Genomic DNA, 19,017 nt, shown 5'->3' with positions numbered 1-19,017 from the left:
TGCCTGCACGTAAAAATCATCTCAAGCAAAATACATAGTGAGATGATGCCAAATTTACCTGGACTAAGTTTAGATCACAAAAAAATGCTCTAGCATGTCCTTGTGAAACTTCACAGGTTCCTGAACCTGATGTTAGCTTAAAAAATGTGCTGGTGTCTCTTCCTCACCTCTGATCTGTTGTCTGTCTTTGTGCACCACAGGATTACAGAGTGAACATTTTCCTGAGACAGCAGTGGAATGACCCTCGACTGGCCTACAGTGAATATCCCGATGACTCCCTCGACCTTGATCCCTCCATGTTGGACTCCATTTGGAAACCTGATCTGTTTTTTGCCAATGAAAAAGGAGCTAATTTCCATGAGGTTACCACTGACAACAAGCTTTTGAGAATCTCCAAAAATGGGAATGTTTTGTACAGTATAAGGTGAGAATGCAATATATAATCTAGTGCTGTCAATAATACATTATACGGTGTTCATACACTTGAGACCGGGGTTAGTTGTCACACCAGAGTTTATTGCAGTCTGTGTTTCTCTGGGTGGATTGATTTCTGTGCCCTTTAAAAAAAGACATAGTTCATTAAACACACGTTGACCTTTTGTGATAACATGGCTAGGTAGTGGTCCGTGTTGTTACACTATATGGGGTAAGTTGTCGCAATGGAACCTGCCATTAAACAGCCGTTTATGTAATTTTCATCAAAATGTAATAAAAATAAAATAATTAATTAATTATTATTCAGAAAAAACATTTAGAAGTTAGCAAAAAAAATAAAAATAAAAATTATTTCGGCCAACCAATATTGTAGTTAAGAATTTTATATAATTTTTAATGCTATTTACAACATAAGAATGTATTACATTTTGTAACATTTATATGTTACAAAATATTTATATTTGAAATGCTGTTTCTTAAATTTCTATTTAATCATATGATCAGTATCAAGATTTCCACAAAAATATTAATCGTCACTATGTTTTCAGCATTAATAATAATAATAAATGTTTCTTGAGCAAATCATCATATTAAAATGATTTCTGAAGGACACTGCAGTAATGATGCTGAAAATTCAACTTTGAAATCACAGAAATAAATTAGATTATTATACAATATATTAAAATAGAAAACTGTTCATTTTAAGGATAATGTTTCACAATACTGTTTTAACTGTATTTTTTTAAATAAAAATAAATGCAGCTTTAGTGCGCATTAGAGACTTCTTTTAAAAACGTTAATAAATCTCACAGCCCCCAAACTTTTGAACGGTAGTGTATGTTGATTAAATTATACACTGTTTAGCGTGTGCACAGCATGTTTGTTTCATTATATGTGGCGCATTTTAAAATTCCTTTATTAAAAAATCTAATGTCTTTTAGGAAAAAGAGATATGAATATTCTCCTTGGCAAATTTCCAATTTCCGAATTCACTTTATGTCTTATCGTAGCATTAAAGATTACTGGGGTTGTGGTGAATAGCTGTGTGGATCGGGAAGCCTCATCTCTTAGCTTGACACTATCAAATGAACCTTTCAGATCAGTTTGGTCTTAGCTGTGAACTCCCTGTAAATTGCACCAGCCACAGAACAGAGTTAAATTGAACATTTCAGGTAAATAACCACTATCCTGCAATAGTGACGTGATTACAGCCTTGAATCAAAGCTCTGCACTGGGCTGCTTCTTTATCTAGCTTTAGGATCATATAAGGAAGAGTTAATAATCATAGATTTAAAAGAATTTGGTTGAATTTCTTAAAGAGATGTCCACCTAAACTAGCAAAATCTCTTTTTTACTCATCCTTATGTTGTTCCAATACTTTAAGCTCTTATTTGATACAATAGCAAGTCATAGTGACTACAAGCTTAGAAAAGGTCACTATAGAAATGGTTTGTACAACTTCTGAATAAGAAACATGGCATTTAAGTTATACTGATAATATTCACCTCTGCTGCAGCTCTCAAATCAAATTTGGCACCTGTGCTTCAGGTTGGACATCAATAACATCAAATATTATTGGTTCTCTTGTGTCTCATAACCAGGTGTCTCATAAAACCAAAACGACCTGCAACATTTTTGATTTGAGAGCTGCAGTGGCGGTTGAAGCCATTGAAGAAAAAAGTCATTGCAGTGAGCAAATGATGCAGAATTGTAATTATTGGGTGCTGCGTTATTGTTAACTAAAAATAAAGCATACAAATTTGAAAAAACTTAAAGGGACAGTGCTTCTAAAAAATGATAATTCTGTCATCATTTACCCTCTCAAAGTTGTTCCAATCCTGTATGAATTACTTTCTTCTGAGCACAAAAGAAGATATTTTAAAGAATGTCGGAAAGCAAACAGATGATGGTCCCCATTGATTTCAATAGACTTCAATTTTAATTTGTGGGTGAACTTTCCTTTTTAATGGAAAATAAAAAATGCTGCCTTGACAACTAACTGAACTAAGTTTAAATACTGAAATTAATTACTAAAAACTGAAAAAATGACTAAAACTGAAAAAAATATTTAAAAAATTGGCAGCAGGTGACTTTTCAGAAGGTCTTACGGGTGTGGTACGACATTAGTGTGAGTCATTACTTACGTGAACTAACCCTTTAAGTGTTTCGATTTCTCTTCGAGAGGCTGCACGAGCGTCAACAGCGCGACCTTGTTATCGTCAGTTCATTATAGATTATATATAAATGAATGCACAATCATTCTTGCATTTTGGTGATTCGCTAGTTATTTTTTGTTATTGGCATTTTAATCAGGCTCTTGTCCGTCGGGTAAGTAAAAATCTCTTTCACTTGTTCCTTCAAAAAATCCACTTGTCCTGGACAAGAGGACAAGCTTTAATGTCGAGTCCTGAATTGAGATATAAAATCAATCTAATTTTTGGAACACAATTTAAGATATTTACTGGTTGGGATCGACATGAGGGAGCTAATTTAAGACAGGATTTTCAGTTTTGGGTGAACTACCCTTTAAGGGAGGTGTTTCCCCCACTCTTTTTTTATAATGAACTTGCTGAAACAATAAAAACATATACATAAGATAATGTTGCACAATTAAAACTTAAAGATGATAACGCATAAGAAAGATAACGCAGCCTCTGTTGTTATAGACATCTACCGGAAGTTAGGTTTGGGCCACAAAAGCACGCATGCGCAGTAACGTTTGTTTATGTTGCTGATGTTGGAACAGTCTTTAGTAATTGCATCTTGATTTAAGAATTGTTAGATATTTAGACTAGAAACAAGACAACATTTCTAAGAAAGAAGAGCATGTTTTGAAGCTGAATATCATGAACACAAATATACAGGCTAAAGAACATTTACACAGGAACTTTTGGCTATGGTTTCGAAATACTAAAGCAAATACAACTTGTCTAACTAATATACATTTCAAACATTTTTAAGGAAAAGTAAACACTTAGTAATTTAAAAAGAACAAATAAAAAAAATTAACAATCGCAAGAATTACATAAAACTGAACAAATTCAGATGACTGAATGATTGAAATAAACAGTGTTTTCAGATTTTCATGTATTCAGGTTCAGAATTTACTCAAATGTAAAATAACACTGCACTTTATGAATAAAATATAGATTAAAATATAGTTGTAAAAATATATTTTATTATAACTTCTTCAGAAAATGTTATGTAAGAGTGATTTTTTTTTTTTTTTTTTTTTTTTGGATTTTGTATTTCTTTTTTTGCAAGCCTTTTTTGTTAAATCAATGTTATATAGAAGGCAACAGGGATATTAGGCTACTGTCACTTTAAGAGCTGCACAGATCCAATATATTGTTACGTATGCATGCAGCACAGAAAACAACTCGCGAGTTGATTCTTGAATGCTTTAAAGTTGTATTAAAATGGACACAAAGGAATCGATGAGAGGAATCGAAATTTACATTTTATAACAATTATCTGATCAAAGTATTAATTTCACTAGTGGAATAGGAGGAAAGTAAGAGCTGATTAATGTTATCTGTTGTGGAGATTTTTTATTTTTTTTTGCTGATCGCTGGTGTTGTTGTTCCCAGAATAACACTGATTCTGGCCTGCCCCATGGACCTGAAGAATTTCCCTATGGATGTGCAGACCTGTATAATGCAGCTGGAGAGCTGTAAGTATGCCCTGATCCTTTCAGCCAGATGGAGAGGATTTATTCAGTGGTGCAGAGATGGATGTTGTACTGGCTGGCACCAGCCGTAGTGATTTAAGGCCACCTTCAAGTAGATTCAGCAGTCAGCAGAGAGACGCTTCGAACACAAGGCAACTCCGGCCCTTCCTGCCATTACAAATTTCTGTTATTTACTATTGATTCTCGAATATGCCAAATTATAGCGCATTTCTGCCGAGGAAACTTTGTTTGACCTAAGCATTTTGAAAGTTATGAGCAAATTATATGGCGTGGGTGATGGATGGGGCAGGTTTGTTTAAACAAATCTCTCCCATTAAAATCAATGCAGACAATTACAAAAAAAACAAAATCATCTTGTTAATGACAGATAGCTTTGATAGAAAGGTATCTAATGGATTACAATCAACCAATCAGTGGTCAAATTTAAGTAATCAATTAGATAATACCAATTTAGGTCAATGACCAAGCAATGCTTTGTTTTGTTCAGTCTGTGGTGTAAAAGGTCACATTATCAATTAAAGAAAAAACGCTTAAACAAAACATGGTCAGGTCAGTGTCTGAATAATTTTGTTCCCAAATTTGTATACATTTTACTGATAGTCCACTGTATGAAGAATTTTTGGGTATAATATGTCACAGTGTACTTCATTTTGCTATCCTTGTTTACATAAATGAAATATAGTGTCCTGCACCCACTAGTAAAAAATTATATCTGGTGTCTGAATAAATTTTGGGTTGACTGTATATATTATTACTTTTTCAAGAAATGCATGTTTAGTAATTTCTTTCAGAGATGTATGAGGTGGGCGATTTGCGTGCAGAATCCAATTTCAGACTATATTAAACTCTTGTCTTAAACTCTTATTTCACTTTCATGGACAACACTATTGTTTCATATTTCCTTCACTAGTTGGCTACACAATGAACGATCTTATATTTGAGTGGGACGAGAAGGGAGCCGTGCAGGTAGCAGATGGACTGACGTTACCTCAGTTTATACTGAAGGAAGAGAAGGATCTGCGCTACTGCACCAAACACTACAATACAGGTAAGTGTCATTCATCGTGTGATATTCATATACATGTGAAGCTGTACTGTTTGTTCAGAGCTGACATTGCATTAAATATGGCTAGACACAAACGCAAACTATTATTGGATCCGTTGATATGAAGCACTTGGAACCAAAATGAGTTCAATGAAAGGTTGTGGACCACAGCTCTGCTTTGAATCTTCTACATGAACTTTCGATTGGGTTAAACACCATCTGTTCAGTCAGCGTTGACAGTCAGGATTTGTTACACTCCAGATAAACTGGAAAATTGCTGAAGGCCAGACTAGTTCAGATCGAAAATAGAAGCAAGCCAAAACAGCAGGGACAGTCAGAGCAGATTTTCTCTTTTTCTTGAGTTATTACCATTGAGCTAATGAGCTTGTTTTTTCTTTTGTTCAAAAGAAATTCATTTTTGTTCATTTTTTTTTTTATCTTAAGCATTTTAAGGTCACATTTATATGATATCATAATAGGCATGATGAGTAATATATATATATATATATATATATATATATATATATATATATATATATAATTGTATATATATATATATATATATATATATATATATATATATATATATATATATATATATATATATATATATAATTGTTACAGTTAAATTTTATAATGCTCTCTGCAGTCCACTTATAATGTTATCAAGATGTTTTACATTTTAAAAAAAATCCTAATTTAGAAGTAAGGTTATTTTCTATCATGTTTTGACCCTCTCTTGCAATCACTTTGATAGTCATGGGTAACAGTTTTGAATGTGGAATAGTTTCACCCAAGACATTATCCTTTTACGCATTTGCTGGGGACACTAAAATTATGATCCACATTATTCAACTAAATCTACAAATAAAATTAATTAATTAGGTCGTATTTAATTCTATAAACTATAATACTGATCTGCCAACATTGTCGCTATATGATAAATTAAAATAAGCTGATAAAATTACTGTTTCCTCCAGAACGACTGTACAGCCAAATCAAATTTTGTTGCAATATTGTCCTGTTTAACACTGTGAAGCTGCTTTGAAACAATCGTCATTGTAAAAGCGACATATAAATAAAGTTGATTGATTAATTTGCTAACACTGTGAAACATGTATGCACATTACATATGCTTTATACGTTTTGGTTGTTGCAAATAAAGTTTAAGTACAATGGGGAAAAAAGTATGTAGTCAGCCACCAATTGTGCAAATTCTTCCACTTAAAAAGATGAGAGAGGCCTGTAATATTCATCATAGATACGTTTCAACTATGAGAGGTGTCTTTTATACTGATAACGAGTTCAAACGTGTACCATTAATACAGGTAGCGAGTGGAGGACAGAGGAGCCTCTTAAAGGTGTGGTTGCAATTTCACTTTTTTAACTTTAGTTCATGTGTAATGTTGCTGCTTGAGCATTAACAGTATCTGCAAAATTAAAGCGCTGAAATTTCCATGCAAACAGAGATATTGTCTTTTAAAGTTATGGCAGTTTATTGCCTACAAAGACGGCCGGTTTGGACTACAACAAGCTTCTTCTTGGGTTGGTGACATCATAAACCCTTCCTATTAATGCATGGAAAATTAGATTTTGGCTAGATTTCAAATTTTTTGTGTGGTTTACCGCACAATTAAATAAAACAGGCCGGTTCTGATTAACCCTTTAGGCGCCAGAGGTTTTTTCCTAAAACATTCAATTTTGGCATTTTAATTTCATTTTAACATCTTCATCTAATTTGCATATTATGACGTCATAAAGTGGTGTCAATCTTGGATTATAGAATTTTCATGAAAAGCCACATGTTTAAATGATAAAATGCAGCACTTCTTTCCCTCCAAAATGTCCCTCACCATCTGTGTGCTATATTGCACAATACTAAATGTTCAGGTAAATAGTAAATAGTAAACAAACTGTGTAAATCATTACTAATAAATGGTAGAAACAAACCGAATGCATGTAGCGGTTTGCGGTCTGACTTTCTGTAAGATCTAAATTTCTGCGGTTTGAATTTCAGAATATTGAATTTGATGATCTGAATTTGTTCTTCATCTGAAATCTTAAATCTGTATTTTCAAAAACGGAGTATTTCCAGTCTATTAATTCAGAACAAAATATCTGCTATTTGAAAATACATGTCTATACAATTTCGACATAAAAACATTTCAGATGTGTTCAATTTCAAATGTTCTATATTCAACATTTAAAAATTAAAATTCAGAACTATGTAAAATGCAACATAATATTCAATTTTGTTAGATTACACCTGTCAATAATTCAGATTTATACAATTAAAATTCTGATCATTTTGTCATATTTCTAGCTCCATACTGAAAAGCCTCCACCGAATGGTGTCTTGTTTAAAATCTCCAGTAAAACAAACATCTTATTGACGCATTCTGGAACTTAGTTAAAAATCAAGTTCATCGCTTTCTTAATGTTAGGATGGCAATACAAATCCAAAACTATTGGAAAGTTTGGTTTCAATACATTGGATTAATGAGTTTTTGTTTGTTTTTTTGTTCTGAAACTCAACATAGAAAAATGCAGTGGCCACAAGATATTACCAAATAAAGCAGCAACATCAAAAAACTTAAATAAGTCCCCCGACTCTTCCTGGTCTGCCGCATCAATCTTTCCCCGCCCGGCGAGTTCTTGAAGTCATCAGATATAGAATGTGCGATACTCTTGCTGCATCCAATGTAGACAGGATTGCTTTCGTTTTTTAGGGTGCTTGGCTGCTCGCTCCAGACACAGTGAAAGTTGCCTGATTATTTATGATGGATGGCTGAATTCAAATGACACCGTGTCAAAAAGGCCGAAGCCTCTGATGTAGGAAATAATGGGATAAAGACAGTTTTGGTTCCTTGCCACAATCGCCTTTGGCTTGGCTTGCTCAGTTGGGGACACAAACATTTTCTAAATCTAAATATTCAACTAAATATCCAAATAAAATGAATTACTAAATTAACGGTATCAACTATATTACTCCTCTGCCCACATTGTCGCTATATGATAAATTGAAATTCACTGTTTTCTCCACATCGACTGTACAGCCAAATAAAATTGAAACAGAACCATGTTTAGCATTCCTGTAGATATACAAGCATGAAGATAAACAATAAATTAAATATCTAATCAAAGAATAATTTAAGACCTGTTAGTCTGCCTTTTAAATGTCCACCTCCACTCCATTTATTATCCTAAATTAGATGCACCGGTTTGAGGTCGTTAACTGCATAAAGACACCTGTCCACCCCATACAATCAGTAATAATCTACTAACATGGCCAAGACTAAAGAGCTGTCCAAAGACACTAGAGACAAATGTGTACACCTCCACAAGCCTGGAAAGGGCTATGGGGAAATTGCCAAGCAGCTTGGTGAAAAAAAAGGTCCACTGTTTGAGCAATCTCCCTCAGACTGGGGCTCCATCCAAGATCTCACCTCGTGGGGTCTCAATGATCCTAAGAAAGGTGAGAAATCAGCCCAGAACTACACGGGAGGAGCTGGTCAATGACCTAAAAAGAGCTGGGACCACAGTTTCCAAGGTTACTGTTGGTAGTGCACTAAGACGTCATGGTTTGAAATCATGCATGGCACAGAAGGCTTCCCTGCTTAAACCAGCACTTGTCCAGGCCCGTCTTAAGTTTGCCAGTGACCATTTGGAGGATCCAGAGCAGTCATGGGAGAAAGTCATGTGGTCAGATGAGACCAAAATAGAACGTTTTGGTCATAATTCCACTAAAGTGTTTGGAGGAAGAAGAATGATGAGTACCATCCCAAGAACACCATCCTGGGACAGGGCGACTGCACTGTATTAAGGAGAGGATGACCAGGGCCATGTATTGCAAGGTTTTGGGGAATAACCTCCTTCCCTCAGTTAGAGTATTGAAGATGGGACAAGGCTGGGTCTTCTAACATGACAATGACCCGAAGCACACAGCCAGGATAACCAAGGAGTGGCTCTGTAAAAAGCATATCATGATCTCCAGACCTAAACCCAATAGAGAATCTTTGGAGGGAGCTCAAATTCCGTGTTTCTTAGCGACAGGCCAGAAACCTGACTGATCTAGAGAAGATCTGGGTGGAGGAGTGGGCCAAAATCCCTCCTGCAGTGTGTGCAAACCTGGTGAAAAACTACAGAAATCATTTGACCTCTGTAATTGCAAACAAAGGCTACTGTACCAAATATTAACATTGATTTTCCCAGGTGTTTAAATACTTAATTGCAGCTGTATCAAACAAATAAATATTTTAAAAAAATCATACATTGTGATTTCTGGGGAAAAATTTTTTTAGATTATGGGTGCTTTCACATCTCTAGTTCGGTTCATTTGGTCCAAACCAAGGGCAAACAATTATACATTGTTGCATTTTTCAGCTTTTTTGGTTCCTTTTCACACCACACTGATTGCTTTGGTCCGAACCAGTTGAAACGAACCAAAACGCAGGCACGTGACAACATCCACATCACTCATTGGCCATGGCGTATTTCCTAAACTGCTTTTCGATTGGTCAGAATTTACGTGTGGGAAAATTCCAGCAGAAGAGGCAAAGCCAGCAAACTATAATAACACTATGGAGAGACGACTGCACGGGCCAGTTTTGTCCCTGGCCATAATCTACTACACTGTGTGTATTTACCACAGTATGCAAACAATACGTTTCTATAATGACACGCGGATGCGACGTGAAACAACATTCTAATGCACTGCAGACGGCGACCGCACATCACTCGTCACTTCAAGAGGAGGCGTGCATTAATTATTAACTCTTGACATGCTCATCTTCCCGAAAATATTGCCAACGATCTATCAGGTAATAATATCATGCACACAATGTCAGCGCAGCCGACTACAGCAGCTGGTTCAGTCCAAAAATGATCAGTACTTTTGCAGTTGGTTCTGTTCGAGGTCGGATCACGTTCTCACCACAAACAAACCGCTCCAGAGTTCGTTTGTAATCGTACCGAGACCAGCTCTTCAAGGAGGTCTCGGTACGCTTGTTTGGTCCGCTTTTGGTGCGCACCCGAGTGCGATTGCTGCTTTCAGACCTGACCAAACGAACCGCACCAAAGAGGGAAACGAACTCTAGTACGATTCAACCGAACTAAATGAGGCAGGTGTGAAAGCACCCTAAGTCTCTCACAGTGGACATGCACCTATGAGGACAATTTCAGATCCCTCCATGATTTCTAAGTGGGAGAACTTGCAAAATAGCAGGGTGTTCAAATACTTATATATACAGTGTGCATATACACAATATGATTTCAATGAGGAAATAATTGTTTGTGGTGTTTTTAAAAAAAAATCATAATTTTTGTATTTTTTTTTTTTTTAAACGTTTGTTGCCTCAAGGCAACATTGTACCAAAATGGACAAATTGAAACATTTTACATTTTTATGTAGAAAAAAATAAATATGTTTATTTGAGACATCAATCTCTTTTTAAAACACATTTAATCAGTTTATAATCTATTACAAATTTCATATTTAATAAAAAGTAACATTTCAAATTCAGCTGTTGCTCTCAGGCAACATTGTACCATTATGGAACACCAGTGTTACTAAACCATTACATCAAGCCATCACATAAAGTTATTACATCAATTTATCACATCAAGTTATCATATCCATCTTGATCCACTCTCTCCCTGCCGGATTGTCAGTATCTTCCTCATCCCATGACACCTCATCCTCACCTTCATCAGCTGTGTTTTATACCTTTTTTGAGTGCTATAGAAAATGTGCCGATCATATGACTATTTTTGCTATTATTACTATTTTTATACATGTATTACAATATTGTGCAAAAATGCAAATTCGCCTGGTATGGCCTTACGCGATTCCATTATGGTACAGTGTTGCCTTGAGACAACACACAGTTTTTTGTTATTTACTCTAAAACATTTGATGATATATAATGTAAAGTTCTTGAAAATACTTCTTTACTTACCAGTGAAGGTGATTCATGTTTTTTGTGGGTGATTAACTGGATGGAAATTTGTGAAAAAAAATGCCCTTTTCATTGAAGAAAATATGGAGCCATGTGACCTGTGCCCATGTGCAGAAACAGGACACAAAATGGACCCCTGTTTCTGAGTTCTACTTCCCTGAGATAGGTTTGAACAATAAAATGGTGTTTCATTTGATTAAAAAGAATCCAAAATCCAAAATGGATTATGTTGCCTGGAGGCAACACCGTACCATAGAGGGATATATATATATATATATATATATATATATATATATATATATATATATATATATATATATATATATATATATATATATATATATATATATATATATATATATATATGTATGTATATGTATGCACGGAACGGAGTGCTCGCTTGTCAAACGAACCAAGCTTTGGGGATCAAATGCTCTCGGGCGCGGTTCATAACGCCTAGTATGAGTACACCGCCGTGTTTGGTTGCAATACTTAAATTGCATATGTTGCACTTTGCTGACTCAGCTTCCACTTTTATAAAGTCATTGGCATTGTGAAACGATGCGGTAGAACACATGAGAAAAAAACAACTACACTTGTATTGTGTGACTGCAACTGCGAGTATCTTCAGAAATACTCCCCTTCATTTGGTGGTGGACAGCCAATCACAGCTGCTTTTGGACCTTACATGCAAGTATGCTACAGGCTCACACAGATACAGCCGCTTGGCTTTTGGAACTGACATTTGGCACCGAAAGATAAATAGTTTTTCAATACTCATAGTAGAGTTTTCGTTTTGTCAAATCATTGTTTGATGTCCAGCCCTATTAACATTACTTTTTTTTTCTTTTTTTTCCTAACATTTAACTTTTTTTCACACAGTTTTCAAAGCTTCCAAACTCCTCTTGCCAATCTCACCTAGAGCACATTCCCATTATTATCTTGTTCTATTATAAAACATTAGCCAAATACTCACAGCATTGAGACTCATTCATGAAACACAAGCTGAATGTGTAAAACATTATAAAGCTATTAAAACACAATTTATTGTTTTTTAAATGTATTTATTTAAGATCAAGACAATTACGGTATATGTGCTTATTGTTTCTTCATTTATTTTCTTTGAAAATATGGATTAAAGAAATGTAAAAAATATTTTTCCTTGGTTTATTTTGTGTATTTTATGTATTTATTTAATTTATTTATATGAGAATATTCAAATGTTCGCTATAAAAGTCTATAAAATTGAGTTTAAAAAAGTTCACTTGGAAATGTGTGCTTATATTGATTTTGTATGTATAATGTATAATAATTGTATAATGACACTTTTCTCTTATCTATCAGATTACTAATATCAGTCAGATTTAAAGACTAATAAGGTTCAATATTTGCTCAAATCTCTCATATGTGCCACAGGTCATATTTCTTCGGTGTGCTTACTTCACCTATCACCTTTGTTTGTGTGTGTCAAAGACCCTGAAAATGGCTTAACACTCTAATCATCACTTACCTTCTCAGTGCTTCTCTCTCTCTCTCTCTCTCTCTCTCTCTCTCTCTCTCTCTCTCTCTCTCTCTCTCTCTCTCTCTCTCTCTCTCTCTCTCTCTCTCTCTCTCTCTCTCTCTCTCTCTCTCTCTCTCTCTCTCTCTCTCTCTCTCTCTCTCTCTCTCTCTCTCTCTCTCTCTCTCTCTCTCTTCTCTCTCTCTTTCTCTCTGCATAGTCGTGTTACTCCAGCACGAGCACTGGACAGTCAGTACATGTGCTCTGCTGCTCCCCAGTCAAGCATTATCCGGAAATTAAAGTGTCGTTTTTCTCAGATTTATTAGCAGCAATCTATTTTGATTTGCAGAGCAGGCCTAAGCTCTGCAGTCCAGCCTCCTCCTCTCACTTTGTCTTCCTCATTTGAATGCGTCCTCCATGTCCCTTGGGAAAAATAGGCTCTTGTGTAGCTTTAATTTTAGTGCTGGTCAGTTGCATCCCTACTGTTTTTCGCTTGGCTGTTTACGGTCAACAAAGATTGCAGTTCAAAGAAAATGTTTGCTCTTTCTATTTAAGCTTCTGTTTGAGTCGATACTTATGTTTGCTTTTAGTACTAGCAACTCCCATTATGTCTTTATCTATATTCATAAATGCAACATTGCAGTCAATATATAATATTCCCAGGAGTAAGGGAATAATATAGAGGTTTATGCTGCATTGACTCTGTAACAACTGCAAAAGCTTGAGTAAATGGTGGAAGTTAAATGAACCTTGACCCTGACATTTTCAGCTCAGCTGTCTAGTTATAGTGAGGGAACACACATGAAAGTGTCATGGGGCTATAAACTAGGAGTGGGATTTGATTATTCTGGTTCCAAGTCTGATTCCTTTTTAGAAGATACTATTGACAAAATGCATAATGTGTATGCAGTGTATATACACTGTTCTTTTTAGTGAATTAAACATATGCTGGTTAGGACTTAAATCAGAGTAATTCGTTCATAATTGGACCACTGGTCATGCTCTCTGTTTTGCTTTGATACACTGTCTGTATTTTAATTTGGTAAACTTAACTTAACAGGGTTGCAAAGCAATAGCTATATAACCAATAATATGGTTTCTAAATATTAACCAAGTATTTTGCAACCCTGTTTAAAAGGCCTGTCTTAAACCTGCAAAGACAAAGCAATAGAGAATCAAAGACAATAAAAGCCACATACTATTTGTGTTTCAGGGAAGTTTACATGCATAGAGGCTCGTTTCCACCTGGAGAGACAGATGGGCTATTATCTGATCCAGATGTACATTCCCAGTCTCCTGATTGTCATTTTGTCTTGGGTGTCTTTCTGGATCAACATGGATGCTGCTCCTGCCCGTGTAGGCTTAGGCATCACAACTGTGCTGACCATGACCACTCAGAGCTCAGGATCTAGAGCATCTCTTCCCAAGGTCAGTTGGGTCTCCAGCATAAACATCTCCACAATACAATGCCCTTATGGTGTAGAGTGTACCCTGTTCACAAGCATATTTTAATGTATTTGATGTATAACACTGTAATATATCATGGGCTGTAGTGGACTCAATCACCCTTCCCAACAATTATCACTTCCCGTCTACATAAACATAATTCTGACCAAACTCAACCTCATAAAAAAAGATTTTAAGACTTAAAGTCCTTGTTCGGAAAAAAGGGCTTAGATAGATTAGGCTTTAGAAAAAAACAGGAAAAGTAGCCTTTTATAAACATGCCTTAGAAAAAAATTGCTGGGGTGTATTATGTAAAAAAAATTATATTTCTGTATATTTTAGTCTGGGACTAGGCTTGTCAGCAAATAATTATTCTTATCATCATCATTATTATTATTAAATAGTCAAATATTACAAAAGTATTTATTTTATATTTTTTTTGTCCAATTTTTATATTTTTGTAAGAATAATAATAATAATTAATCGTATTATTTTGTAGCATTATTAGTATATCATCTCAAAATTTTGGCCAAATTGTGCAGAAAACCTAGAATTATTTATAATCAAAATTGTTATCAGAAAAATGCACAATTAGATTTTTCTCCAAATCGTGTTGCCCTATAAGAAAGCCAAATATGTAATATGTATCTAAGCCATGATGTGTCTATAAATTAACTTATACAAAGTGTAAAGCCACTGCCAAATTTCATCTATAGGAGGGAATTTCTTATAATTAATGTTTAGTGCAAAATGTTTATTGCCAAAATGCTGATTGTCAGAGACATCCCGAATAGACATACATTCATAAAGAGTAACCAAGTCTTCAGATGGTTCTTCGTACTTATTTAGCTTATTGCATTGGTAAAGCTGATTCAATATTCATTAATGCTTTGCATTGATATCAATTTGTGGTGAGAATTTTTCAATGACCTTCTATAGTTGCCCATTTCTGTATTTCTTTCTTTATTTAAATCTTATTTCAGTTCTTATTCTCATGTCCCCTTTTCTTAGTGTGTGGTTTTTGAAGATTGTTGACATAATTGCTTTATAACATGACAGAAATTGTAACCATAATTTCTCTGTACCTGTTTTACTTACTCAGCCTGATGTAGTACTTTATAGATTTTCAGATCTTACATGCAGTGCTAAGATGAGACAGGATATTGCTGTAGTTTGAGATGCTGCTGATCATCATTTACATGCATCATGACTTGGCACACGCAGCCTATCAGGTTTAAATAGGTTGTCATGCTTGACATGAAAACCTCTAGCTGGATTTATGAAATGAACGTTTTTTTCATTTTTTTTTTTTTTTAAATGAAGTCTTGGGAGATTATTTCCAGTTTTGATATTTGGCAGATGATTTTGAGTCTTCTCATTGCAATACTGATCATGCAGGTTTTGATACTGATCATGCAAAAACGCCATGTTTTTAATCTCAGTACTAAAGCCATGTCCTTGGACGGCTGCTACCTTTATCTAAAAACACAACTTTGTCTCTTGGCTAAAGCTCCAAAGACTATTCGGTTTTGATGATAGTAGGTGTTATTGATGGAAATAATTATAAAGATTTAAATTAAAGAAAGGGAGCCATTTTCATAAAGGCATTTGAGATTAGCGGTGAAGATCAGAGTGGAGTATTTCATCAGCGCTGTCTCACCCCAGCGCGCTCCCGTCATTTCAACAATGCTTTGTGAACCGTGCACTTTGTAATACCACCTAAACTCCATAACCACTTTGGTCACTGGCTTGTCAAATAAAGTGACTCTCAGCCAAGCGGTCGGGCTGGCAGCCCAGCTCTTTTCCAGGCCAAAGAAGCAGCTCTCAGCACGTCTCCCCGAGCACACTTCAATTGCCTCTATGCATAGAGACCGGGCCACGATCTAAAAGCGATCACACAAAAAATATAAATAAATAAAAAACATGCATAAAGACTCAGGTGATGCACTGCTAAGACTAAATTCTTAAAATGTACATATTTTATTAATTAAAACTTTGATCCCTATCTCAGTCTTGGCAGAACAGTCCTTTTATCTCTCTGGATTTCAGATGAAAGGTATTGTTAGCTATAATGGGCATATTTTACGACTTTCTTAACTAGAACGTTCTGAGCACTTGAGCTAAGCGAGTGACTCAGTGAGTGAACTTTGAGGGAGGTGGTGACTCAGAGTTCTTCTTCGTAGCTCATTGCCAATCCTGGTGATTTCTGTCTTGCTACAGGTCTCGTATGTGAAAGCCATTGACATTTGGATGGCAGTGTGCCTTCTCTTTGTCTTCTCTGCCCTGCTTGAGTATGCGGCCGTCAACTTCATTGCACGCCAACACAAGGAGCTGCTGCGTTTCCACAGGAGGAGAAGGCATCTTAAGGTAAGCCCTACAGTACAAGCAAGCTTTATCTACAAGCCCTGTAGATGCAATATTGCACAGTTGGAGAGATTTTTTTAATGTTTTTGAGTAGTGGTTGACCAACATTGTTTTTTTTGATGGCCGATATCTTTAAGAGCAGGGTGATCAATGGCCGATATAAAGCCAATATATACATAATTTATATATTTATTTTAATTAATATTTAATACATTTGACATATGAAAATAAATATATTTAAAAAATATTTCAAATAAACACACTTATACTTTAGAAGTCAACTTCTTATTTTTCTTATGATTCTGCAATCATATTACAGTATTTCTCACAAATACATTTTTTTTAAATATATAAATAAAAAGGAAGTAAACACTCTAATCTGGTAAATTTGGGAACAATGGTAATTATATTTGTTTCAAATGCAGACAAAGTAGCATTAATTTTACATATAGCACTGGGTAAATTACATTAATATGACATTGGTAAATTATATGTGGTCAGCTGAATATAGGCATAGCACAGCATATTTTAAAATCAAAGATTTAAATGAAATGTTTATTGGATATTCAGAGATTTGTTTTAACAATATAGATGTGTATTAGCTAAACGTTGACAGTAAATTATTATAGCTTATTTTTTGCCTTTTTGTTGCTAATAATATAAAAGCAAACGCTATTCTTTTCGCAAACCAGTTACTTTCCTTTAACATGTCTATATAATAACGTATTCGAAATGACTGTATAACAGAGGCCATAAACTAATGAAGACCCTCAGTAGAAATCGCATTCGCGGGGGCACTGCGGTGCGATCGAAAAGGGCACTTTTAAAGGGGCAGAGGAACACAAATCCCCCCGACAAACACACACACACACACACCACTGTTAATTGGCCGCTACTTTTTGAATGGTCTAATGTACACAAAGACCCCATTTGTTTGATAAAACGGTAACAAAATGTTTCTATTGTATTGTATTTTATAATGTAATTTATTCCTGTGATGGCAATGACCTTCTTCTGAAGTCACATGATCCTTCAGAAATCATTCTAATATGTTTATTTGCTTCATATTTTTGTGGAAACCATGATACATTTATTTCAGGATTCTTTGATCAATTGAAAGTTCAAAAGAACAGCATTTATTTGAAATAGAAACATTTTGTAACATTTTAAAACTGTTTTAATAATGGGGTCATTCAGAAGGGGGGAGTTATATTTGAGGGAGCTGGATTGATCTGCTCGCCTGACTTTAACATACTGAGACTGAAACCAGCATAATGTGAGTTGAAGTTGAAACATTAATGCTCCTTCCATTCATAGAGTAATGTGAGTTGGCATGAAGAAATATTTCAAGTATCTCAGAAAGCTCAGAATAAATCCTGAATCCCTCCGTTGTAATCCTCAGTTTGCCTTTGGGCTGCATGTAATGGGTACAGTGAGATTAGTCTCTGGTTCCCTTTAGCCCTATACAGGTAAATCCACAGAGACCGACTACGCAGCCCTCGCTGATAGCAGTCCTTCCACCATTCAGACGCCAAGGGCAAATGGTGCAAACTGTAAATCCAGCTGTTTGTGATAAATGCTACAGATTTCCATCCAATAAGTTCACAACCCAAGCATTAAGGGTTTGGCTTGTTTGCCAATGCTGGTAAATAACTACGCCATTCTGGGGGCAAAAATCATCTTAGTTCATTGACTATTGAAAAAAAAGCTCTTTATTTGGACAAAAAGCACAAGGTGCTTTGTTAGGTCTGTTGAAACAGTGTGTTGTGATTGGTCAACCTCTTCGATCGATCAGATTGTAGGGGGTGAATTTTATATGATGATGATCAACAGTAACATAATCATCCACATCCCCAAAGAGCACATAGGTTGAATTTGTTCTAATCCTAAACGGAGAATTTTTTGTGTATGCATTAACCTTTACTATTTCTCTCAAATTATGATTGTGTTAGAAAGTACTCTGTGTATCCTTAAATTCTTTTACAACACTAGCAAGGATTGTTTACTCCCATCATCATCTACTTCTTCCAGTGTCCATGCATGTGAGTTCTGTTCATAACTATGCATTGCTCAACATTTGTCACTTACTCTGTTTTTCTGAGTGCAGAGGCATTTTCTTTCCTGGTTCGACTGAGAAACACCACATAATTACAGCCCAATGGAGCAGTATTAGACTCATATTCTGATAAGAATCTGAATATTACAATGCAATGCTGAATATTACAGTTCTTAATATTTTTTGTGAAAACCGTGATACATTTTTTTCCATTTTTTTTAATGAGTAGAATGTTTAAAATGTAAAAAAAACTGCATTTTTTTTTTTTTTACAAAAAACCAATATAAAATGCTTCACTGTCTTTTGTGATCTAATCTTTTTATGCATCTGTGCATATCTTTTTTTATACTGACCCCAAACATTTGAATATCTACATATTTCATTGGTGGATTTGATTCATATTTTAAAATATTTTTCCATCTGTTTTTGGCATCACGGCTTTGCATAGCCATTTACAGGAACACTCTCAGATAGCTCTCCAAGCAAGAGACTCCATGTAATGGCATGTGACCATGGTTGCATGAT

General features: G+C 35.1%; 1 protein-coding gene across 2 annotated transcripts in view; it reads left to right on the top strand.

Annotated features, from left to right (window-relative positions):
• glra1 (glycine receptor, alpha 1) overlaps nucleotides 1-19,017 on the top strand; it is a 95,539-nt gene that overhangs the window by 59,135 nt on the left and 17,387 nt on the right. For both annotated transcript variants that reach the window (XM_067457821.1, XM_067457820.1), the window contains 5 exons: nucleotides 201-424; nucleotides 4,026-4,108; nucleotides 5,037-5,174; nucleotides 13,840-14,054; nucleotides 16,293-16,439. In XM_067457821.1, coding sequence (XP_067313922.1) covers nucleotides 201-424; nucleotides 4,026-4,108; nucleotides 5,037-5,174; nucleotides 13,840-14,054; nucleotides 16,293-16,439 — 807 coding nt within the window. The remainder of the gene's footprint in view (nucleotides 1-200; nucleotides 425-4,025; nucleotides 4,109-5,036; nucleotides 5,175-13,839; nucleotides 14,055-16,292; nucleotides 16,440-19,017) is intronic.

The sequence above is a fragment of the Pseudorasbora parva genome, chromosome 11 (assembly GCF_024679245.1).
Source record: "Pseudorasbora parva isolate DD20220531a chromosome 11, ASM2467924v1, whole genome shotgun sequence".
In the NCBI taxonomy this organism is placed as follows: Eukaryota; Metazoa; Chordata; class Actinopteri; order Cypriniformes; family Gobionidae; genus Pseudorasbora; species Pseudorasbora parva.
Note: the sequence above shows the minus strand (reverse complement) of the source record. Positions and strands in the feature narration are given on the sequence as shown.